Source organism: Triticum aestivum, chromosome 6D (assembly GCF_018294505.1).
Source record: "Triticum aestivum cultivar Chinese Spring chromosome 6D, IWGSC CS RefSeq v2.1, whole genome shotgun sequence".
Classification (NCBI taxonomy): Eukaryota; Viridiplantae; Streptophyta; class Magnoliopsida; order Poales; family Poaceae; genus Triticum; species Triticum aestivum.
In genome coordinates, this window is record NC_057811.1 from 313,066,869 (window position 1) to 313,091,199 (window position 24,331).

At 50.5% G+C, this 24,331-nt stretch overlaps 1 protein-coding gene across 1 annotated transcript; it reads left to right on the plus strand.

Moving 5' to 3' along the window:
- The first annotated feature begins 1,139 nt into the window (after positions 1-1,139).
- Positions 1,140-5,861, plus strand: LOC123144826 (filament-like plant protein 7). The gene is made up of 4 exons (XM_044564074.1): positions 1,140-1,539; positions 2,985-4,803; positions 4,903-4,963; positions 5,171-5,861. The coding sequence occupies exons 2-4, from the start codon at positions 3,080-3,082 to the stop codon at positions 5,609-5,611; spliced, it is 2,226 nt and encodes a 741-aa protein (XP_044420009.1). The 5' UTR covers positions 1,140-1,539; positions 2,985-3,079; the 3' UTR covers positions 5,612-5,861.
- The last annotated feature ends 18,470 nt before the right edge of the window (positions 5,862-24,331 follow it).

Consider the following 24,331-nt stretch of genomic DNA (forward strand, 5'->3'; position numbering starts at 1 on the left):
ATGAACTCAATTACGACGAAAGCTGATGACAACTGAACCATGGCGCTCGAAATCAAACCGGCCACCTCATTGGCACTGCAAGTTTGGTGCATGTGCATATGCATGAGCTGTCCGGCAGGGCAACCACATGACATGAACCAACAGGGGGATGGACTCACTTGATTGCTGTAGCACAAACGTCACCATTCGAGACCACCAAAACAAGGGATTTCATCAAAAAAGGAAACAGAGAGAGAAAGGAAAACTCATCAGCAAGAATGACAAGAGTTTCCAACCATGGCAGATCTTTTCTGTGGACAAATGCAACATAATATGGAGTAGCTCTGACGGAATCCGTTTACCTACCTGCTACGCTAAAGCAATGGAACATGCGTCCTGGTCTTATTCTAGGCTTTCACCACCTTTTTACGCGCAAAGTGCCTCACAGTTTATCTTGGTAGGGCAATTTATCTTGATTGAAATCGCTCATCAGCCACTGCACTGTGCCACCGAGTGAAAGATCAGCTAACCGTATCGACCGCCGAGACTGAACTCTTGAAGACATGGCTGTGTTCTTTTTCTGAAAACGAGCTAGGGGGCAGGTTTGGTGCAGAGCCTACTTCACAAGACCCACCACACCACCGGGCATGCACTCTGCACTACACAAAAGCTGTATTATTATACGCTCACCTTCCATCCGGGATGTCGGATGGTCATACAGTTGGTCGGTGCTTGGACATGGTACACGAGTTTGTGGGTGCTTGCACACATGTAATCCGGTTGCCTTTCGATACCAAACTCATGACCTCTTCCTTTCATTCGTCACATTCATATGTGCTTCATTTTATTAAAAAGAAGCACTATATATATGTGTGTGTGTGCTTACCTACTCCCTAGTAAGAACATTGTGCTCCACGTTTTATTTACGAGTTCCCTGCAGTCTTGGGCTCTTGGCAGCGTCACTCACACAACTTACGCCATGTACGTCGACAGCATCTCCTGACCAAATTATCTCCATTAGCCTAAGCAAACCATGAGGCGCATGACTCGTAAGAAAAACTAGCCAGAAAGGCAGTGGGATAGGTAGTTGAGGCTGCTCTTCACAGGCTCCACAGCAACAAGAATGCACTGCTCATCCCTCACCCCCCTGCACAAAGAAGCAGAGGTATCGAACTCGAAGCGTACTCCAGAGGAGATAAAGCTTCGGAAGAGGCCACTTTGTTTGCTTCGGGTGGTGTGGTGTGGTGGGACAGAACTTAACAGCCCAACCGCTAGAGCTGGGAGAATTTCGGCTTTGAGGTCGACACCATGCCTTCTTCCTTCCTGCGCTCCGCTGCCGAAAGAGCCACTCGCGCTGCAATGTCCTTGACCCCTCAACGCGCCGACCAAACTGTCAGCGTGTTCACCTTATTGCCAGAAACATCTTGGGCTAGAGAATGGAGTTAAGAGTGCCGCGACTGAGCTTCAATTCGCTGGTGCTGCTCCTTCCGCTCTGCCGACTGCCGGCCTGTATCTCTGCCTCATCCGTTGTATATCACAGGTTTAAGCCGTTTTATCCAGGTTGGTGCATCCTTTTGTTTATATTCTTGCAGCATTTTCCTTTTTTTTTTCTGGTTCCTGGTTGAGTTGTGTAACTTAATCATGTTTCTTTTCAGTTGATATAGTCTGTAAGATTAACCATTTCTTCTCTTTTCCCTCTCTCTTTTTCGATGATACCCATTGCTACGGAATCATAGTTAATTTAGTTGAAAGGCTAGTTGAAAAGTTTCAGATTTGTTTCGTTGTTTTGCAAACAGAGGGTTTAACCCATGACCTCTGCATCCATCGATGTACAAACCCTCAATTAATTATTGCAAAGTTTACAACAATCCACCAAGTCTCAAAAGTACTCCTTCCGTTCCCAAATAATTGTCTTTCTAGCCATTTCAAATGGACTACAACATACGGATGTATGTAGACATGTTTTAGAATGTAGATTCACTCATTTTGCTTCATATGTAGTCATTTGTTGAAATCTCTAGAAAGACAATTATTTAGGAACGGAGGGAGTAATATTGTACTCCCTCCGTAAACAAATATAAGATCGTTCACTAAATTTGTTTCTGCTCTTATATTTGTTTACAGAGGGAGTACCTGTTTAAATTTGTTTCTGTGTCTGGCTTTGATATCCTCTCCTACTTATTAAATGAACATGTAATTTTCCTGAAGAAAAGGAAGAATATGCAACTTTGGTACAATGGTTTGTGATTCTGTAAGTATAATTATCTGTTAAAATGGAATAACTCTATTTCACATTTTCACTTGCAGAACTTCGCAAAACAGGTGAACGTTGACTACAAAATCATTCAGGACCAACTAGTTCACAAAATATAACTTGATATACATTAGCAATAGGATAATTAAATGTTCCCCGTTCAACATACTCTCTCCATTTCGTAACGTAGTGCGCTCACGTTTTTCGAGATTTAACTTTGACCATAAATTTAATCAACATGGGCAACTGCGACAGGAGCATGACATATACCTTTGAATTCATATTCAAAAAAAGTAGTCGAAGGTATAATTTTTCAATAAAATGATTTATGTATTACTCCCTCCATCCCAAAATAAGTGTCTCAACTTTGTACTAACTTTAGTACAAAGTTGTACTAAGGTTGAGACACTTATTTTGAGACGGACGGGTATTAGTCTAATTTATGATCAAAATTAAATCTCGAAAAGCGTGGGCGCACTACATTATGGAATGAAGGGAGTACTGAATTTATGAGTCATCAAAGTTTTTTAGAAAATCATGAAGTTGAAAATTACTCAAAGAACTACGCTTCCAATCTCCCAAACCGGCTCGGTGTGTATCGAATTGGCTTGGTAGATTCATGAAAATATGTTAATATGCATTAGTAGTTCAAAAAAATTAGTGGGCCTTTTATAAAGTTCAAGGAGTAAAATGGGCAGGTTGCCAAATACTACTCCATTGCCAAACTCTGACTAAATTACCCTATTGCCAGGTTGAGAAGAGTTATAAGCTAAGAACTTTGCTCTCATGAAGAGCACTTGGTGATTCTTCTCAAGAGAAGTTGCACTAAGAAAGCATACAGTAACAATGGCTGAAATGGAAGATGCGCTGAGATCCTGCATGGAGCAGCTGCTCATTGCCAGAGAAGAGCGGGAGCAAATCATCGTGGAAGCAGCCAGCGAGATATCCTCCCAGCAAAAGAAGCTGCGTGAACTACAGCACAGCCTCGAAGCCGCGAACAAGAAGGCCGCGAAGCTCGCCGCCGAGAACAACAGCCTCTGCAAGGCCATGGACGCCAAGGACAAGCTCGTCAGGGAGCTGAGGGAGTCCAAGGCGGCCTCCGACCAGGAGCTCTCCGGCGCGGCGGCGAAGCTGGACGCGGCGCAGAAGCAGAGCGCGTCGCTGCAGTACGAGGCACGCATGCTCCAGAAGGAGCTGGAGGTGAGGAGCCAGGAGCGGGAGTACGACCTCAGGTCCGTGGATGCCGCCCGCGCGCAGCAGGCGGAGAGCCTGAAGAAGATCGCGCAGCTGGAGGGCGAGTGCCAGCGGCTGCGCGCCATGGTCCGGAAGCGCCTCCCCGGGCCGGCCGCCTTGGCCAAGATGAGGGACGAGGTCGAGCCGCAGCAGCAGCCGCCGCCGTCCAGGGCCGGGGCCAGCCCGAGGCGGCCGCGCTCCGTGACGCCGACAGTGTCGCCGCGTTCGGTGACGCCGACGATGTCGCCGCGGCCCGTGACGCCGCGGCGCGCTCCGGAGCCTGATCATGGCTACGCCGTCAGGCTGCGCGCGATCGAGGACGAGAACAACGTTCTGAAGCGGATGCTGGCGGCGAGAGACACCGAGCTGCAGTTCACGCAGACGAAGTACGCGGAGGAGGCCAGCAAGCTCTCGGCGGTGCAGGGGCAGCTCAAGGAGCTGACGGAGGAGAGCAAGCGGCTGAGCGATGCACACGCCAAGTCCGAGACGTGGGCCACTGCTCTGGTGTCTGAACTGGACCAGCTCAGGGCTGGGAAGCAGGGACATGGAGCATCGTCCGTCATGGTGTCCGACATGAGCTTGCTCGACGACTTCGCCGAGATCGAGAGGATGGAGATGGAGTCAGGGGATCATCACACATCAGGACATTCGGGATCCGTCGTGCCCGACAAGAACGGCGAGAGCCCGGTCCTAGAACATGGTCATCCTGAATGGCTGCAGGATGTTTGGAAACTCGTTACAAGTAACCATGAAGCAACCGGAGAAAGCATCGACGCCATTGTTGATGGAGTAAGGCGTGCATTGGACGAGGGCCCTGTTCGTGGGAACGGAGATGCTTCTGATCTACTGTATGACCGGGCCAAAGTGGAGGAACTGATCGGCAATCTGATCGACAAAATCACGTCCACGATCCGCGTTTCGGCAGAAGACGATGCTGCAAGATCTGAATCTTTGTTGTATGCCAAGCCTGAACTCTGTGCTCGGCTCGAGTACCTGGTTCATGTTTGCCATGATGTGCTACAGAGGAAAGCCAGGCTTGAAGATTTTATCGACGAGGTTTGCCTGGTACTGGAGTATATAATGAGCATATACTTCTCGAACCAAGTTCGATCGGACACCGTGGACGGTAACGAAAATGACTTTCATGCACATGTTGAACCTGACGTGCAAAGTGCAACATCAGCAGCAACAGCATTGGATATCCAAACTGAAGCACAAAAGGAACAGATTCAGCCACCTGAATGTCAGCACCCTGAAAAAATTCAAGCAATGGTCATGCTGGATCAGAATGATGATATCCAACTGGGGAGGAAGTCGTCATACTATGAGATAGAAAGGTAATAACAGTGCAAGCAGCTACCAAACAGCTAAACAGCGCTTCCTTTCAACTAGTGTTGAGTGATTTTCAGTTAATTTTTTTGTTCTTTGCAATGCAGTCTCACTGCTGATGGAATGGGAGAAGACTTGGCACAAAAGGAGGCGAAACAACTAGCAACGGTAAGTTCTCATGTTTCTCTTTCGTTCAGAAAAAAGGAACAATCTGGCTGTTGCAAAACTAGCTATACCTGATATTTTTCACTTCAGCTTTATCTCATTTCATTTAAATGTTACTGCCTGATATGTTATACTACGTCACAATTCTCTCTTTTCATCCATATATAATCATCAGGAATAAGATTTGACACCATTTTCGCTGCAATGCAGGACTCAGAGATATCTGCAGCAGCTGACAAACTTGCAGAGTGCCAGGAGACCATCACGAACCTAAGCAAACAATTGCAGGCTCTCCAGACTCCGCCGAGTTCAGGCCCTCCAGACATCTCAACGCACAGCCCGCGGCCGAGCTCGGCTGACTACAAGCCCCAGTCACTTGGAAGCATCCTTGCCGACGAGGGCGCCAGCACAGCCGAGGGTCAGAACTCTCCCGAGAAAGAACATGGCGAGCCTGACGACGCGGCAGCACGAAAGAGCACGGCACAAGAGCAGATTCCTGACGCCGACGGGAAGGCGTCAGCGGCGCAAGCCGTTGTTCAGCCGTTGGTCAAGGAGCATGAGGCTGCTGCTGATCCTCGGAAGAAGAAGCGGGGTCCGGGCTTGCTGGGCAGGATGATCTTCAGGAAAAGAGTGGAGGGCAGGTCCTCCTAGACTGTGTTGTGCGAGTGTGTGTGCGATTTGGCCCTAGTGCAACGGTGCATACTTTTTGGCCAAATGTTCAATTGTACTGGCAGAGTCTGAAGCCTGGTGTTGAGAGACTCTGGAACATGCTGTTTATCGAATTTGTTGTTGTTGACATGAACCTGAGTATTTATGGAATGCATTGCTGTGTAAATGTTTTTTTTTTTTGAAATGTGTAAATGTTTATTTAATAAACATCATGTAATTTTATGTGGAGTATTCTATATTTTATCCGCTAATTGTGATGTTATGATAACATTTATCCTTTTTAAAAACTCATGCCACATTTCACCTCTTAGTTAAAACAGAGTGCTCCCTCCGTTCTAAAATAAGTGTCGTGGTTTCAGTTCAAATTTGACAAAGTTAAGTAAAACATTCTTGTCTTATCCACATTGGACAAAGTTAAGTAAAAATAGTGTCCAAGTATAAATACTAACAAAAAAACGTTTTTTTGCGGAAGAAAAAAAAACATTGATGATCTACGACGATAGATGCTTGGGATTGACTGGCTTAGGGTTAGGGTGTCTTAGGTCACAAACTAGACGGCCCACATGTCAGTGACTCTAAGGCCCTGTTTGGAATCTCTCCACTCCGCTCCACTCCATGGAGCTGCGGAGCTCGGTTTGAGCTGCTCCGTAAAAAGCTGCAGTAGCCTGCTCCGCTCCGAGAGCTCAGTCGCGGGAGCGGAGAGGAACCAAACAGGCACTAAGTCACCTGATGTTACGTCAGCCAATCTATGCCCAACAATAGATGTCTTGCGTACAATTAGACAAATAAAGTGATTACCTTTTTTGCGGTGATAAGTAATGTACTATTTGAACCTTTTGGTGGTCTTTTATGTCATTTCTCCGAACTGACAAACCAGACCCACATGTTAGGATGACGTGGCAGGATAACTGGGAGGATAACTCGCCTGCTAGTGTATCCATCTTGTCAGATTAGAGAACATGTAAATAAGATAAAAGTGTCGCAATGTCATAACTAAGAGATAAAACATGGCAAAAAAAGTTTAACAGAGTAAAAGTTGTCACAAAGACACACTTATCTTTATAAAGATAAGTTATTGTGGTGGTACATCACCTTCTCATCCCATACACGTAAGACATCTTTTGACTACTTCCCACACTCATGTGGCCTAAGAGGCAATGTACTTCGGTTGTAGAACTTGTACTGATCAGGTCTCCATCCACCAACTCCTTCCACAATTCAAAACCCAATCAGATATTTTGTTGTCCCTCCATCCAGATTTTGCTTTGTTCCCTTCTATTCAATGAAAAATACAAAGAACTTCGCACATTTCAAAGTATCAACTGATTTCATCACAACTTCGGTTTATGACTCCTCCGCGCATTGATCTTCATGAAAGTCAAACTTCATAAACTTTAACCATATTTATACATCGTCATGAAGGATATACCATACTATTTATCGCGAAAGAAAGATCTTCGTTAAATAAGGAGCAGTATTATAGTCATCCGTCAAACTTGTATCCAAGGTATTGATTTAGTATTCTAGATGTTGATTTTTTTTATAACTTGATCAAAGTTTACATGGTTTGACTTCAAAAATCTAATGCGCACTATATTTGAGATAGATGGAGAGAGTACAACAAAGAAGAAGGCAATTAGTGGCAGCGATCCGTTACCTTCTGTGAACACGGGGGCGGCAGTTTGGCTCCCAGGAGCATATGCTCCCGGGTGAATAATATCTAAAAATATAGAATTATTTTTCAAAAAATTCTGAAAATATTTGTAGAAGTTGTGTTGGTGTCGCAAGCATGCTTGACAATTTTCTTGTGGAAAGGAGCAGCGGTGTTTTGTCGGTGAAAAGGACAAATTTGAGTTGACATTTTGTCTTCGATTTTATTTTTTTGCACAGGCCAAAATGCTTAACCTTTTTGTCTCAAAATTTACAGGTAGCATTTGTATGTGACAAATATCACAAAAATAGTTTGTCTCAATTTTTTGGACATTTAAAAAAAATTGGCCCCGGGAGCATGTGCTCCCGGAAGCCAAATTTAATTTCCCCTGTTTTCACCCGTTACACTTAGGACCAGCCTTCGAACCCTACACGTAGGATCAATTTTCTCCTCCTTTGATTAACTCCCACTACTACTATGATCCAGGACGCAATATAGCTTGATTGTCCTTATATCAGAACTTTGTCGACCGACTCCTTGCACAATTCAAATCTGAATCAGACAACCTCAATCCAGATTCTGCTCTGTTCCTCTCTATTCAGAGTACAGTACAGAGGCAATGAACTTCATAATGTGGGACTAATAGCTACAACGTTTTGGAAACTTCTGTCAACTGTACTCTGGTTAAGGTTCAGTAACACCCAAACCCTTTACTATTGAGGCAAAATAAAGTGGAATGTACTCTTACTTTACTGGAAAAAACGTCTGAGTACCATTTCTGTTCTCTTATGGATGTCATTTTGTGATGCATGCAGTCAACATTTTGAAGTTTCAAAACCTGGCGGTAGCATATGGTACTTGACAGTATTTTGGATTCGTCATGCACAAATGCATGCTATATACATAGATCAATGACAAAATATTTTCATCTCATTATTATTATTAATATTTGTCAACTACTAGAAACAGAGAGTAATTATCAAAGGTAGAAGATAGTGTCAATGTTCAAAACGACCAAGTAAAAAAATAACCGACCTAGTGCTATGAAATAGTACTAGCTTTGTCTATCTGAGCAGTTTCAACATCGCTCTCTAGTCCCTGTACATTGCTGGATTTCTAAATTATTAAATTTGAGCTTCCAGGTAAAGTGAGCTTTGACAAAACATAATATAAAAGCATGGGAGGTTTCCACCCAAACAAAATTAAAACAGGGGACACACACCTAAGAGCATCTCCAGCCGCGCCCCTAACAGGCCCCCGCAGGCGTTTTTTTGGCGCCGGCTGCCGAAAATCGGCACAGTCGCGTCCTCGGGAGCCATTTTTTGTCGATTTGGGCCGAAACTGGCGTCGGCGGACCCAGGCCGAACCCGGCGTGCTGGGGCGCTAGGGAACGCGTTTTTGGCGCGAACGGGGATGGGCCCGCCGAGTCAGCGAGACGCCGCTCCGGTCAGCCTCCATTGATGCCTCACGGGCGGCGCACTGAAGGCGCCACCGACGCGCGCCCCGCCGGCTCCTGCCACGCATCGCCCGACATGCAGGCTGTCGCCGCCCCGCTGCGGCTATAAAAGCCGATCTCCCCGCCGGTGAACGCCACAGCTGCCACACTTCATCTCGCATCGCCACACAAAGCAACACACTCCCCCCTTTCCTCCGACGAGCAAATGGCTAAGAGATTCTCAGGCGACGGCGCGACGGCGAATGGCTTCGGCCGCCGCCATCTCCAAGAGCCAGAGGCGCGCCTCCTCTACAAGGCCGACTATCCGGCGCCCCTGGACATGCGTGTGCCGGGGGCGTGGAAGTTGAGCGCCGGCGGCGTCCTGGTGCCGCCGGTGCCCAAAGGGGCTGCACGGCGGGCCGAGATCGCCCACATCTGCTCGTCGCTGACGGAGGCGCAGCGGTACGAGTCGAGGTACGCCACCGACAGCCACACGCTGTGGACGATGTACTTCGAGCGCCGCCGCGAAGACCAGATTGCCTCCTGCAACGCCATCATCCCCCGCGGACGCCTCAACGCCGACGGGCGGCGTGAGTGGTGGGGCATGTCCGGCGGCACCCTCGAGGCCGTCCTCAACCACATCGAGATCGGCAACACGCCGCGCCTCGAGTACCCACCGCGGCCGTCCTTCTCTCGCCGCCGTGGCAGCTCCTGGATGCCACGGCGAATGGAGCCGCGGACATCCTCGTCGTCGGGCTCCGGCTCGCCGGCGCTCCTCCCCGTCAAGCCGGAGCCGGAAGAGACGTCGCTTCGACGCCGCACCCGCAGCGGCGCCCTCGTCATCAACGAGGGTGCCCGCCCCTCCCCGCGCTCCCTCCGTCTGGTCCGGCCGAAGCCCGAGCCAGGGCTGCTCCCCGTGAAGCCGAAGCACGCGGACATGGTGGCCCCCGACGACGAGGCCGCCCTCAAGTGGGCGAGGGAGGACTACGTCGGCGAGCAGGTGCTCCGCCAGCGCCGGGCATACGTGGAGCACCAGGCCCAGTGCCGCGGACGCAAGGAGGGTGGCGTCATCGTCCTCGACAACGACGAGGAGGACGAGGCCAGGCCATCCAACCCCCCACCGCGCGTCGGCGACCCTGGCCAGGGGTGCAATAGGGGCGGCGGCGGCTCCTGCGCGGCGCGCGATGATGACGACGACGACGGCGACTGCACCCGTTTCTACAGGCTCCTCGGCATGTAGATGGTGGGCGGCGGCCGCGGCGGAGCAGGGCTAGGTGTAGGCGTAGTTTGCATGTTTATCTGTTTTTGTGTAAATTCCAATGAAATATCGCCGAGTTTGTGCCAGATCGCCCGAGTTTGTACAAATTTGTAAGAAATATCACCGAGTTCGCGCGATTTTGGCGGCGACCTGGGGCGTCGACTGAGAACGCAGTCGCACCCACGCGCCAAGCAAGCGCCGGTTCGGCCCCAGGCGGCTCTTTTTCGGCGTCCTGGGGGGCCGAACGGCTGGAGATACTCTAAGACAGTGTAGCGATGTAAAGAGTTCTTCTCATTCAGCAGGATACAAGAGACATCCATTGTGAGAGCATCTCCAGCCGCGCCCCCAACAGCCCCCCCAGGCGATTTTTCAGCGCCGGCACCCAAAAATCAGCCCAGTCGCGCCCCCAGGAGGCCGTTTTTCGCCGGTTTGGGCCGAAACTGGCGCCGGCGGACCCAGGCTGAACCCGGCGCGCTGGGGGGCGCCGGGGCGAGCGATTGTGGCGTGAAAGAGCTGCAGGCCCGCTGAGTCAGCGACACTCGCCTCGTCGTCTTCAGAACACCTCGGTTTCCTGCGGGGAATCAATGGTAAGGCTGCCGCCTGTCAGCCTTCCATTGATTCCTCACGGGCGGCGCTTCACGGGCAGCGCGGCGACGCCCCCCTCCCGCCACGCGTACACACGATGCCCGACTATAAAAGCAACGCCTCCCCCTCGCCTCTGGCCACACCCGCCGTCGAGCTCTGCCTCTCTCCCCGTGCGCAGCCGCCGCCGACGTTCCTCCCCTCTCTCCCCAAGCCCATCCGCGACGATGGCCGAGCGGTTCCCCGGCGATGGGGCGACGGCCAACGGCTTCGGCCGCCGCTCGCTGCACGAGTGGGAGGCGTATCTGTTCTTCGAGGCGAACATCCCGGCGCCGCCGGACATGCGCGCAGGGCCGACGGGGTGGAGGCTCAGCGCCGGTGGCGTCCCCATTCTCCCGGTGCCCGACGTCGACGTGCGCCCTGACCACTTCGCCGCCGAGGTCGACCGTACGCGGGCGTCGCTGACGGAGGAGCAACGCGCCCTCCCGCAGTACGCCGCCGACAACCACGAGTCGTGGGCGGCGTACTTCCAGCGTCGGCAGGCGCAGCGGCTGGCCTCCACCAATGGGGCACCGGTGGTGGGGGCGTCAAGAACAGCGAGGGGCGCCGCCTGTGGTGGGGCTATTGGGTTCTACCATAAGGTGCGTTGACTGCAAATTAAAATTTTCCTACGCGCAGAACAACCAGGAACATGCTACGGGAATGGATCACAGATCGTTACCACTAGACGCGCAGTGCCGTGCAGCGGAAGAAGAGTTGGGGCAGCGCGTCCGCGTGGATTGTCTCCTCCTCGTCCCATCTCCCTCGAACAGCCGGTCGTCCGATCTCACGTACAAGTTCGCCGGAGCGGCGCAGCTGCACCACCTCTAACGGTATCCGCGCGTGCAGGAGGAACACCGTGCGGCGGACTGCTAGGTCCAATCACACAGTCGGCAGCGAGTGGAGGTGTCTATTTGCAACACATGCAAACCCTAGTGACAGCGCCGAAGCGATCAACCTCATGAGTGTGCCGCACCTCCAGTTTATATAGGCGTCCTCGCGGGCTCAACACTTGGGCCTCGCACGGACCCTAAAGCCCATAAGTCTACTCGGCCACAATCCGAATAGAGCTCGGATCATATCCAACCAGTGTCCTCGGATCCTACCTCGTAGGTTCCCTCCCTTAAGCGCGCGACCCTTTAGGTTCAAGCCGGCTTGGTCGCAGTTCGGATCACCTCCGAACTGCACAGTTGGTAGCGGCCTCTAGCAAGGCATGCCGAACACCAAGCAGACTATGAAGCTGGTTAGGCGAATTTGTACATCATACTTCCATTCCTTTTGCCAGACGATATATGTTGTCGGGCTCAAGGCGAGTCTGTCATCCTTGTGCTAGCCCGACCTCTTTCTCGTTCCAGTGATGCCGACTACAAACCGGATTATCTCATAATCCTTGTCGCATGGCCATGCTTATCCTGGTCGGATCACACGAGGGGCCCAGAGTATATCTCTCCTGATCGGAGGGGCAAATCCCATCTTGCTCGACCATGCCTCGCAGCATGGGTCTGGACAAGCCTGAAACCTACCTTTGTAACTACCCAGTCACGGAGTAGCGTTTGGTCGGCCCAAAGCAAGTCTGTCACCATCCCGAGTACATGTGCCAGCTCAGGTCTTAGGACATAGAACGTATGTTGTACTAGAGACTCACAGATGACATATCGCTGCGTCTCATAGTTGGGTCTGTCCGACTCGGACCTTATCTCGACTCGGATCCGACTACGTCGAATCCGACCAGATCCTTTCCAAGTCCATATTATCCGGTTAGCATCCAATGCTCCATGGCTAGTGAGACCAAGCCATCGACCGTGTCATATGCTAGTCTAGTCGGCTGCGCGTCCACACAGCCCTTTCGACTAGGGACCTTTTAGGACAGTCATCATACAATGCATAGTCCCACAAACAAGTCACGTACTTGCTGATACACATCATTGATAATGTCCAAGGACTATCTTTATTCATAAACACATAGGAAATATCATCATACATGATTGCCTCTAGGGCATATCTCCAACAGTCTCCCACTTGCACTAGAGTCAATCAAATAGACATCGAATGCCCATAGCTCTAACGTGCCCCTCATGCTTGGGTTGTGGAAGCGGCTTAGTCAACGGATCTGCAACATTTGCATCCGTGTGAATTTTGCATAACTCTACATCACCATTCTTTACGATCTTTCGTATCAGGTGATATTTCCGATCTATGTGTCTGACCTTGTGGTGATTCCTCGGCTCCTTGGCTTGTGCGATGGCACCAGAATTATCACAATAAAGGTCCAACGGTTTTACCGAGGCTGGGAAAATACCAAGATCATCCAGAAAGTTCCGGATCCAAACACCTTCCTTTGCAGCTTCACAAGCCGCAATGTATTCGGCTTCTGTGGTAGAATCGGCCACCGTATCTTGCTTGGAACTCATCCAGCTCACTGCTCCTCCGTTCATGACGTACACGAATCCGGACTGTGATCGACAATCATCTCTGTCGGTTTGGAAACTAGCATCGGCGTAACCCCTTACGACGAGCTCTTCCTCACCTCCATAAACTAGGAACATCTCTTTAGTCCTTTTCAGGTACTTCAAAATAGTCTTTACCGCTGCCCAGTGACTCTCACCTGGGTTGGCCTGGTATCTGCTTGTTAGGCTTATTGCAAAAGCAACATCAGGCCTTGTACATATCATGGCATACATGATGGATCCGATTGCCGAGGCATACGGAATCCTACTCATCCTGCTTCGCTCATCAGATGTCGAAGGACTCTGAGTCTCGCTTAGCCTTATACCATGTGAGAGTGGCAAGAACCCTTTCTTCGCCTCACTCATGTTGAACCGCTTCAACACTTTATCTATGTACGTGCTCTGGCTTAAGCCGAGCAGCCTCCTCGATCTATCTCTATAGATCTTAATGCCTAAAATGTACATTGCCTCACCAAGGTCCTTCATCGAAAACTTGCCATTCAATGACTCCTTGACCGAGTTCAGCATCGAAACATCATTTCCGATCAGTAGTATGTCATCCACATACAAGATCAAAAACACTATCGAGCTCCCACTTAACTTCTTGTATAAACAAGAGTCCTCTTCGCTTTTGATGAAACCGAAACCAGTGACGACCTCATCAAAACGAATGTTCCAGCTCCGAGATGCTTGCCTCAACCCATAAATGGATCTCTTGAGCTTGCATACCTTACTAGTGCTAGTCGGATCGACAAAACCCTCGGGCTGTATCATATACACGTCCTCGGTTAAATTTCCGTGAAGGAAAGCCGTCTTGACATCCATCTACCATATCTCGTAATCGAAATATGCAGCTATAGCTAGTACGATCCTTACCGACTTCAGCATCGCTACCGGCGAGTAAGTCTCGTCGTAGTCAATTCCTTGAACTTGTCCATAACCTTTAGCGACAAGCCGAGCTTTGTGGATATGAACATTTCCATCCACATCGGTTTTCTTCTTAAAGACCCATTTGCATCCAATGGCTGTTACGCCAGGCGGCGGATCAACCAAGACTTGATTCTCATCCATGGACTTCAACTCGGATCTCATGCCCTCCAGCCATGCCTCGGAATCTAGGCTCACCATCACTTCTGCATATGTGGCCGACTCGTCGCTTTCTAGCAACAATACATCACGCACTCTGCGCAATCTTTCCAACCTCCGTGGTTCCGGTGCCGCTTCCACTACGGGTTCCCTGACTGACTCTGGTATGATCTCATCACCAGCCGAGCCGTCCCCGAGTGGTCCTCGAATTTCTTCGAGTCGGACTGTCCTCCCATTGGCCTCTCGACTGAGAAACTTTTTCTCAAGGAAAACCCCGTTCCGAGCAATAAACACTTTGTTCTCTTCCCGGTTGTAGAAGCTATATCCCAAGGTTTCCCTCGGATATCCCACGAATATGCATTTATCCGACTTGGGTGTAAGCTTGTCTGACATAAGTCGCTTGACAAATGCTTCACAACCCCAAATCTTTAGAAAAGACAAACTGGGACTCTTCCCGGTCCACATCTCATGTGGTGTCTTGTCTACGGATTTTGATGGTACCCTGTTAAGTGTGAAAGCTGCAGTTTCTAGAGCGTATCCCCAGAATGACAAGGGTAAATCCGATTTGCTCATCATAGACCGGACCATGTCCAACAAGGTCCTATTCCTTCGTTCCGACACGCTGTTTCTCTGTGGCGTACCCGGAGGTGTGAGCTGAGGTACTATACCTCGGCTTTTCAGATGATCATCAAACTCCTGGCTCATGTACTCACCTCCACGATCAGATCGTAGAAGCTTTATAGTCTTGCCGAGCTGATTCTCAACCTCGTTCTGAAACTCTTTGAACTTTTCAAAAGTTTCCGACTTGTGCCTCATCAAATAGATATATCCATATCTACTCAAGTCGTCGGTAAAAGTTACGAAGTACTGATAGCCACCTCTGGCAGTTGTGCTCATTGGACCACACACATCACTGTGTATAAGCTCCAATAGCTCGGACGCCCTCTCGCAACTCTTTGCGAAAGGAGACTTAGTCATCTTGCCGAGCAAGCATGATTCACATGTCTCGAACGACCCGAAGTCGGACGAAGTTAGGAGCCCATCATCATGGAGCTTCTTCATGCGTTTCAGACTAATGTGTCCAAGCCGGCAATGCCAGAAGTATGTCGGATTTATCTCATTAGGCTTATGCCTCTTGACATTCACGTTATAGACCGGTTCCTGTTCCAGATTCAATATAAATAGCCCATCAACAATGGGTGCATAGCCGTGGAACATACCATTCAAATAAAACGAACAACCATTGTCCTTTAAATTGAATTCATAACCCTGACTCATCAAACATGAGGCAGAAATAATGTTCCGACTAAGTGCAGGAATGTAATAACAATTATTCAATTCCAAAATAAATCCAGAAGGAAGCTGGAGCTGCATCGTGCCGACCTCCAACGCAGCAACTCTTGCTTTGTTGCCGACCCTGATGTCAATCTCCCCTTGTGCCACACGCCTAGTTCTTACCAGCCCCTGCATCGAGTTGCAAATATGAACAACCGATCCGGTATCAAATACCCAAGAGCTACTAGGTATGTCAGCAAGGTAAATGTCTATAACATATGCAACAAGTGTACCTTTGCCTGAAGCAGCATTCCCGGCCTTCTTGCCATGCTCTGCAAGCCACTTGCTACAGTTCCTCTTCCAGTGACCAGTTTCCTTGCAATGATAGCAAATGGTCTTTGAGTCCGGTCCAGACTTCGGCGCAGCGGCGGAGGTTACCATCTCCGTGCCCTTTGCCTTAGCCTTCTTCTTAGACCAACTCTTCTTGAACTTAGCCGATTTCTGCACCATCAACACTTGATGCGTGCCTTTCTTAATATCCTGCTCTGCCACTTTGAGCATCCCATGCAATTCAGTGAGCTTCTTATCCATGCCATGCATATGATAGTTCGAGATGAACGTCCCATAGCTGGGCGGAAGAGAACCCAGAACTGCATCAGTAGCCAGCTCATCCAAGAGCGGGAAGCCCAACCGATCCAAAGCTTGCACATATCCGATCATCTTGATCACATGTGGGCTCAGTGGATCACCTTCCTTCAGCTTGCAATCCATCAAGGATCGCCAGACGTTGAACCTTTCGGTCCTAGCCTGTGTCTGAAACATGCTCTTGAGACTCTCGATCATATCGTAAGCCTCAACATTTTCGAAATGCTGTTGCAAATCGGGCTCCATACAAGCCAGCATCAGACAGCTGATCTCCGTTGATTCATCAATGAGTTTCTGGTAGGCATTCTTAGTTGTGGCATTAGCATTATCGGCAGGTTCCTCTGGAAGTGGATCCTCTAGAACATGTTCCTTTTTATCATGCTTGAGAACAATTCTCAGATTTCTATACCAGGTGGTAAAGTTTGTTCCATTCAGTTTATCCTTTTCCAGAATTGATTTCAATGCAAAGTTGGGTTGAGCAGGTGGTGCCATTGATCTACAACAGAAAATATGCAATCACTAAGCAATGTGTTTATGTAGAGTAATTCAAGCCTAAACAGAAATACTCCCACTGAAGTTGGCATCCCTCCGCAAACTCTCAGTGATTCAGGATCCGACTAGCACATGCGACTAGTGAGCTTTAGCATCACTGCTAGACAACATGCCTATCCAGTAAGCAACTCCTTGCTAATCGTATCTCTATACGACTCCTGTCGGTCGGGAAGGTATCTCATACCCCGGCCCCAACCTTCTTTGCCACAAGGCCCAAAACCGTTTTGATAGCCTTGTCAAGTTAACCTGATGCAGTGCATGTCCGTGTCCGACACGAACCCTTCAGTTCAAGGACACCTAGTAGAACCCCAATGTTATGAGCCCACTACTATACGTACTTGACGTGCGAAGGTGCAACATCGGGAATGGCAAATTGCTTGATATTAACGAGGGATCTTTCTACCATTCTAACATGCATAGAAAACAAGAAGCATAACAATCACAAATAAACATATATTGTGAAATAGTATGGCTCCTTCATGAATGTTCTTCCAGGTCGGCTCCAACTCCGATGACCATTTAGGAACTCCATCTTGTTTGTCACGCCGGGACGCCAAGCCACCAACCTGATCTCTATTATCCAACTACTACTACTAGTAATGAATTTTACATAGAGTCACAAGTCGACACGCAGGTCATTATACAATATAATGACATCATTTTGGCTTCGGCCGGCTGACAAACATGACACGCAGGCCATGTATAATTTACACACATGCATCACATACACATGACCAAACTATTCATATCAAACCTGCAAAACAAAGTTACGCATAGAATTGTATTCTACCGGTTTGAGTGATCGTGTACGAAATACAAGGCGCTACGCACACGGCGGTCCCGCTAGCGGTTAGCGGGCGGGGATCGAAGGGGCAGCGCCAGACGTTTTCGGAAATCACAGATCACATCTGAACTCCGATCACGCCGAATTTTCTGATCTGTCCGATCTTATCGATCATCGCGAGTCCGATTCGGATTTACGTTTCATAGTTAACCCCAATGGCGGATACCGACCGGTAGGGGTAGGCTGTGTCATGACCTCATCGACTCTGATCATCATAAAACATAGCCACATCGATCCCCATGTGCAGTTGATCTCATCAACCGTGCACACAGCCGATCTCATCAACGACAACATATCTCATCTGCCGCCTCCATATATCTAATATGCATACGATCTAAATCCAAATCCTATAGCAGAGGCTCTGATACCACTATTGGGTTCTACCGTAGGGTGCGTCGACTGCAAATTAAAATTTTTCTACACGCAGAACAACCAAGAACATGCTACGGGAATGGATCACAGATCGTTACCACTAGACGCACAGTGCCGTGCAGCGGAAGAAGAGTTGGGGCAGCACGTCCGCGTGGATCGTCTCCTCCTCGTCCGATCTCCCTCGAACAACCGATCGTCCGATCTCAAGTACAAGTTCGTCGGAGCGGCGCAGGTGCACCGCCTCTAACGGTATCCGCGCGTGCAGGAGGAACACCGTGCGGCGGACTGCTAGGTCCGATCACTCAATCGGCGGCGAGTGGAGGTGTCTATTCGCAACACATGCAAACCCTAGTGACAGCGCCGAAGCGATCAACCTCATGAGTGTGCCGCACCTCCACTTTATATAGGCGTCCGTCGCGGGCTCAACACTTGGGCCTCGCACGGACCCTAAAGCCCATAAGTCTACTCGGCCAATACAGCTCAGATCATATCCGACCAGTGTCCTCGGATCCTACCTCGTAGGTTCCTTCCCTTAAGCGCGCGACCCCTTAGGTTGAAGTCAGCTTGGTCGCAGTTCGGATCACCTCCAAACTGCACAGTTGGTAGCGGCCTCTAGCAAGGCATGCCGAACACCAAGTAGACTATGAAGCTGGTTAGGCGAACATGTACATCATACTTCCATTCCTTTTGCCACACTATATATGTTGTCGGGCTCAAGGCGAGTCTGTCATCCTTGTGCTAGCCCGACCTCTTTCTCGTTCCAGTGATGCCGACCACAATCCGGATTATCTCATAATCCTTGTCGCATGGCCATGCTTATCCTGGTCGGATCACACGAGGGGCCCAGAGTATATCTCTCCTGATCAGAGGGGAAAATCCCATCTTGCTCGACAATGTCTCGCAGCATGGGTCTGGACAAGCCTGAAACCTATCTTTGTAACTACCCAGTCACGAAGTAGCGTTTGGTCGGCCCAATGCAGGTCTGTCACCATCCCGAGTACATGTGCCAGCTCAGGTCTTAGGACATAGAACATATGTTTTACTAGAGACTCACAGATGACATATCGCTGCGTCTCATAGTTGGGTCTGTCCGACTCGGACCTTATCTCGACTCGGATCCGACTACGTCGGATCCGACCAGACCTTTCCAAGTTCATATTATCCGGTTAGCATCCAATGCTTCATGGCTAGTGAGACCGAGCCATCGACCGTGTCATATGCTAGTCTAGTCGGCTGCGCTCCACACAACCCTTTCGACTAGGGACCTTTTAGGACAGTCATCATACAATGCATAGTCCCACAAACAAGTCACGTACTTGCTGATACACATCATTGATAATGTCCAAGGACTATCTTTATTCATAGACACATAAGAAATATCATCATACATGATTGCCTCTAGGACATATCTCCAACAGGGGCGCCCCCGGCCGCACGCTCCACGAGGTTCTCCAGTACCTCGAGGGCGGCAACGACCTGCCGCTGACATACGCTGCCACGGCCAGCGCCCTCGTCCCCCGCCGGAGCGCCGGGCAATGGATGCCCAGGAGGTTTGGCTCCTCCTCGTCTTCCTCCTCCCACTCCTCCTCCCGCTCCTCTTCCCACTCCTCCGGCGGTGTTCGGCGTCAAGGTTGAGCCCGCAGCGATGACGCCGCTCGGCCGGCGCACCCGCAGCGCTGGCATCGTCATCAACGAGGGCCGCGGGCGCGCCTCCTCCTCGACTCCTCCCCGCTACGTCAAACCGAAGACGGAGCCGGGGCTCGCCGTCGTGAATACAGAGTCAGGGCTCGCCGGCGGCGTCAAGGAGGAGCTCGACGGCGCAGCGGCCTTGAAGTGGGCGCGCGAAGACTGGGCACGGACGGAGCTGGAGCGCTAGTGTCGCGCCTACGAGCTGTTCGCCGCTCGCGTCGTGGCAGCGGCGAGGCAGGCGTCGTCGTCCTCGACGACAGCGACGATGACGCGCCGCCGCCACCGGTCCGCCAGGGCGACGCCGAGCAGGCGTCCAGCAGGGCGGCCGCGCCAAGGAGGAGAAGGCCGATGAGGATGGCGGCAACGTTGGCGACTTTGCCACGCTCAGCGCGTTCTTCGACCCGTAGTTGTAGTTGCGGCTGTTTTTTTAACTTTGTGTGACGCCCCCGATTTAATCGTACACTAATCATGCACGCCAATGTGTACGATCAAGATCAGGGACTCACGGGAAGATATCACAACACAACTCTAATGCATAAATAAGTCATACAAGCATCATAATACAAGCCAGGGGCCTCGAGGGCTCGAATACAAGTGCTCGATCATAGACGAGTCAGCGGAAGCAACAATATCTGAGTACAGACATAAGTTAAACAAGTTTGCCTTAAGAAGGCTAACACAAACTGGGATACAAATCGAAAGAGGCGCAGGCCTCCTGCCTGGGATCCTCCTAACTACTCTTGGTCGTCGTCAGCGGGCTGCACGTAGTAGTAGGCACCTCCGGTGTAGTAGGGGTCATCGTCGACAGTGGCGTCTGGCTCCAGGGCTCCAACATCTGGTTGCGACAATCCAGGTAGAAGGGAAAGGGGGAAAAGAGGGAAAAAAGCAACCGTGAGTACTCATCCAAAGTACTCGCAAGCAAAGAGCTACACTACATATGCATGGGTATATGTCTAAAGGGCCATATCGGTGGACTGAACTGCAGAATGCCAGAATAAGGGGGGATAGCTAGTCCTGTCGAAGACTACGCTTCTGGCAGCCTCCATCTTGCAGCATGTAGAAGAGAGTAGATGGTAAGTTCACCAAGTAGCATCGCATAGCATAAACCTACCCGGCGATCCCCTCCTCGTCGCCCTGTTAGAGAGCAATCACCGGATTATATCTGGCACTTGGAAGGGTGTGTTTTATTAAGTATCCAGTTCTAGTTGTCATAAGGTCAAGGTACAACTCCGGGTCGTCCTTTTACCGAGGGACACGGCTATTCGAATGGATAAACTTCCCTGCAGGGGTGCACCACATAACCCAACACGCTCGATCCCATTTGGCCGGACACACTTTTCTGGGTCATGCCCGGCCGCGGAAGATCAACATGTCGCAGCCCCACCTAGGCACAACAGAGAGGTCAGCACGCCGGTCTAAATCCTATGGCGCAGGGGTCTGGGCCCATCGCCCATTGCACACCTGCACGTTGCGAACGCGGCCGGAAGCAGACCTAGCCTAGCAGGCGTTCCAGTCCAATCCGGCGCGCGCCACTCAGTCGCTGACGTCACGAAGGCTTCGGCTGATACCACGACGTCGAGTGCCCATAACTGTTCCCCCGTAGTTGGTTAGTGCGTATAGAGCAAATGGCCAGACTCAGATCAAATACCAAGAACTCGTTAAGCGTGTTAAGTATTCGCGAACGCCGACCAGGGCCAGGCCCACCTCTCTCCTAGGTGGTCTCAACCTGCCATGTCGCTCCGCCACAAAGTAACAGTCGGGGGCTGTCAGGAACCCAGGCCCACCTCTACCGGGATGGAGCCACCTGTCCTTTCTGCCCCCTCATCAGAATCACTTGCGGGTACTCAACGAGCCGACCCGACTTTAGTCACCACATGTGTCATGTATATAAAGTATATAGTATATACCCGTGATCACCTCCCGAAGTGATCACGGCCCAGTAGTATAGCATGGCTGACGGACAAGAATGTAGGGCCACTGATGGAACACTAGCATCCTATACTAAGTAGTAGGATAGCAGGTAAGGGTAACAACAGTAGCAACAATGACAGGCTATGCATCAGTATAGGATTAACCGAAAGCAGTAACATGCTACACTACTCTAATGCAAGCAGTATAGAGAAGGAATATGCGATATCTGGTGATCAAGGGGGGGGCTTGCCTGGAAGCTCAGCCGAGAAGGAGGGGTCGTTAACACCGTAGTCGTACTGGGTAGTAGCGGCGTCGGTCTCGGGGTCTACCGGAGAAGAAGAGGGGGAAGAAACAGTAAATACGGAGCAAACAAAGCATCACAAAACATAACGAGGCAATACGCGGTGCTAGGTATGCCCTAACGTGGTACTAGGCGATGCCGGCGAAGGGGGGAAATATCCGGGAAAGTTTTCCCGGTGTTTCACGTTTTTGGACAGATGAACCGGAGGGGGAAAGTTGCAAGTTTGCTATGCTAGGGATGTGTGGCACACGAACGGGCTGCGTATCCGGATTCGTCTCGTCGTTATGAGCAACTTTCATATACAAAGTTTTTCCATCCGAGTTACGGATTAAAAGATATGATTTTCAAAAGAATTTATTAATTTCTGGAATTTAATTAATTATTTAATTTAATTCGAAATTGGATTTATGACATCAGCATGATGTCATGCTGACGTCAACAGTCAACAGGGGTTGACTGGTCAACCCGACCAGTGGGTCCCACTGGTCAGTGACACATATTAATTAAATATATTAATTAACCTAATTAGGATTAATTAGGGATGGGCCCCACTGTCATTGACTCATTAATTAATTAACTAACAGTTTAATTAGTTTAGTTATTTGATTAGTTTAATTAATCAAAAATTTATTAAGTTAATTAATTCTTTAATTAATTAATTATTTTTAATATATTATTATTATTATTTATTTTATTTTTTTAGAAAACCGTTCTGTGGGGTGGGGGCCCGCTGTCCAGTGGCACAGAGGACTAGCGGGTGTCGGGTGCAGGGCATAGCCCGAACGGGCGCAGCGGGCGGTGGGTGCTGGGCGCCGGGCGCCAGCCCGACTGGCACCTGCCCGGTCCAGCCGCCGCACCGAGCGGGGCGGCGCGCGTAGACCAGAGAGGGCGAGGCCCGGCGAGGTGGAGCGAGGCAAGGGCCGGTGGAGGGGCCGCGGTCGACGGCGAGGTAGTGAGCAGTGGCAGCATCCGAGCGGCAGGGAAGGGGGCAGGGCGTGACGAAGCGAGGCGCGGGACGCGACGAGGGAGGAAGGCCGGGGCGCGCGAGGCCATGGCGGTGCAGGGCGGGGTCGGCGATGGCCGGCTGCGGCCACAGCGGGCGCGCTCGCAGACGAGGCGGGGTGAGGCCTGCACGGGCCGGCCGGAGGCGCGAGCGGCAGCGGGCGCGGCCCCGCGTGGGCGGGCACGTGGTAGGATGGCAGCAGGGGCACGAGGCGCTCACCGCGGGGGGGGGGGGGGGGGTGTGCGATGCGCGGCTCGGGTTCGAGCGCGTGCGCGGGGGAGGAAGAGAGGAGGATCGGGCGCGTGCTCACGGGGCCGGTAGGGGTTCGGGCAGCGGTGTTCGGGGAAGAGGTCGGAGACGGCGTGACGGAGAGGAAGCAGGCCGTTGAGGTGGTCCGGCGAGGAAGCTCCGGGCGCCGGCGTGGTGGAGGGGCGATGGCGTCCAGCTCGGGAGGGAGTAGCGCGAGGGAGAGGCGGGGACGAGCGGTCCAGCGCGACGGGGGCGGGTGACGCGGCCTTCGGGATCCGGCGATGGCGTCGATGGTGGGGCGGCGCCTGGGTGGGAGACGGCGAGGTGGCGGCGGGGACGATGAGCGGACGCGAGGGGGGTTGCCCCGATCCAGATCGGATCGTGGGAGGAGAGAGTAGTGGGGGCGAGTGGGGGGTTACGGGTTAGGGTTTGGTCGGTTGGTGGTTAAGGGAGCGAGTGGGGGGGGGGGTTGGGCCAGTGGGTCGGCCAGCTGGGCCGTCTGGCCCAGTTGGCCAGGGGGCCTCTACTCATTTTATTTTTATTTCATAGTTTTGATTTCTGTTTCTATTCTTTATTTATTTTCTTTTCTGTTTTCTTTTAGTTCCTAATTATTTTAGCTTCTTTAAAATACCAAGTTAGCACCTAAATTAGTATCATCAAAATAGGCCACTGCCAAACCTAGTTGGACCCAAAATAAATTAGTTTAATATTTTTATATTTTCAAAAGCAATTAAATTATTATTTTAGCCGCTGTTTTTAATTAGTTTAGGGCATTTAAACACTTTGTAAAAGGTTGGTTCCACCACCAAAACTAGTTAGGGATTATTTGCCACACGATGAACATTTTAGTTTTAATATTTGAAAACTTTTATTGTTTGCTTGATTTTGACTTTGAATTTAAATCGTTTTCAAACTAACGTGAGATTAGCAACAGTAATGGAAGTGACGTGGCATCATTAGCAGTGGTTCACTGTAGCTTAATTATCCGGGTGTCACAATTCTCCTCCACTACAAGAAATCTCGTCCCGAGATTTAAGAGGTGAAGTAAGGGGGAAAGTTCTGGCTACGAAATTCTATCGAGTCTTCTCGGTCTTGGTTGCTCTTCTCGAAGAAGTCGATCCATTACATTGATGTCTTCATTTCCCCGCTCTAGGTCATCATGATGAAGTCGTCATCCTATCTTCGGAAACTACATCGTACATATGAAGGGCAAGGGGTAACTTCGGAAGAACAGACCGCTACAGTGCTGCTTATCTGGTAGATAACATCGGGGAAGGTGGCGGAAAGTAACTCTCGAATTGAAACTTAAGAAAAATATCGAGAGTAAAGTACGGAGGTACCATGAGAGGTTTAAGCGGGTAGG

Coding starts and splice junctions, on each gene's coding strand:
- LOC123144826 (XM_044564074.1), top strand. CDS start 3,080: ATGGCTGAAATGGAAGATGCGCTGAGATCCTGCATGGAGCAGCTGCTC. Junction 4,804..4,902: donor TCATACTATGAGATAGAAAG/GTAATAACAGTG, acceptor TTTGCAATGCAG/TCTCACTGCTGATGGAATGG. Junction 4,964..5,170: donor AGGCGAAACAACTAGCAACG/GTAAGTTCTCAT, acceptor GCTGCAATGCAG/GACTCAGAGATATCTGCAGC.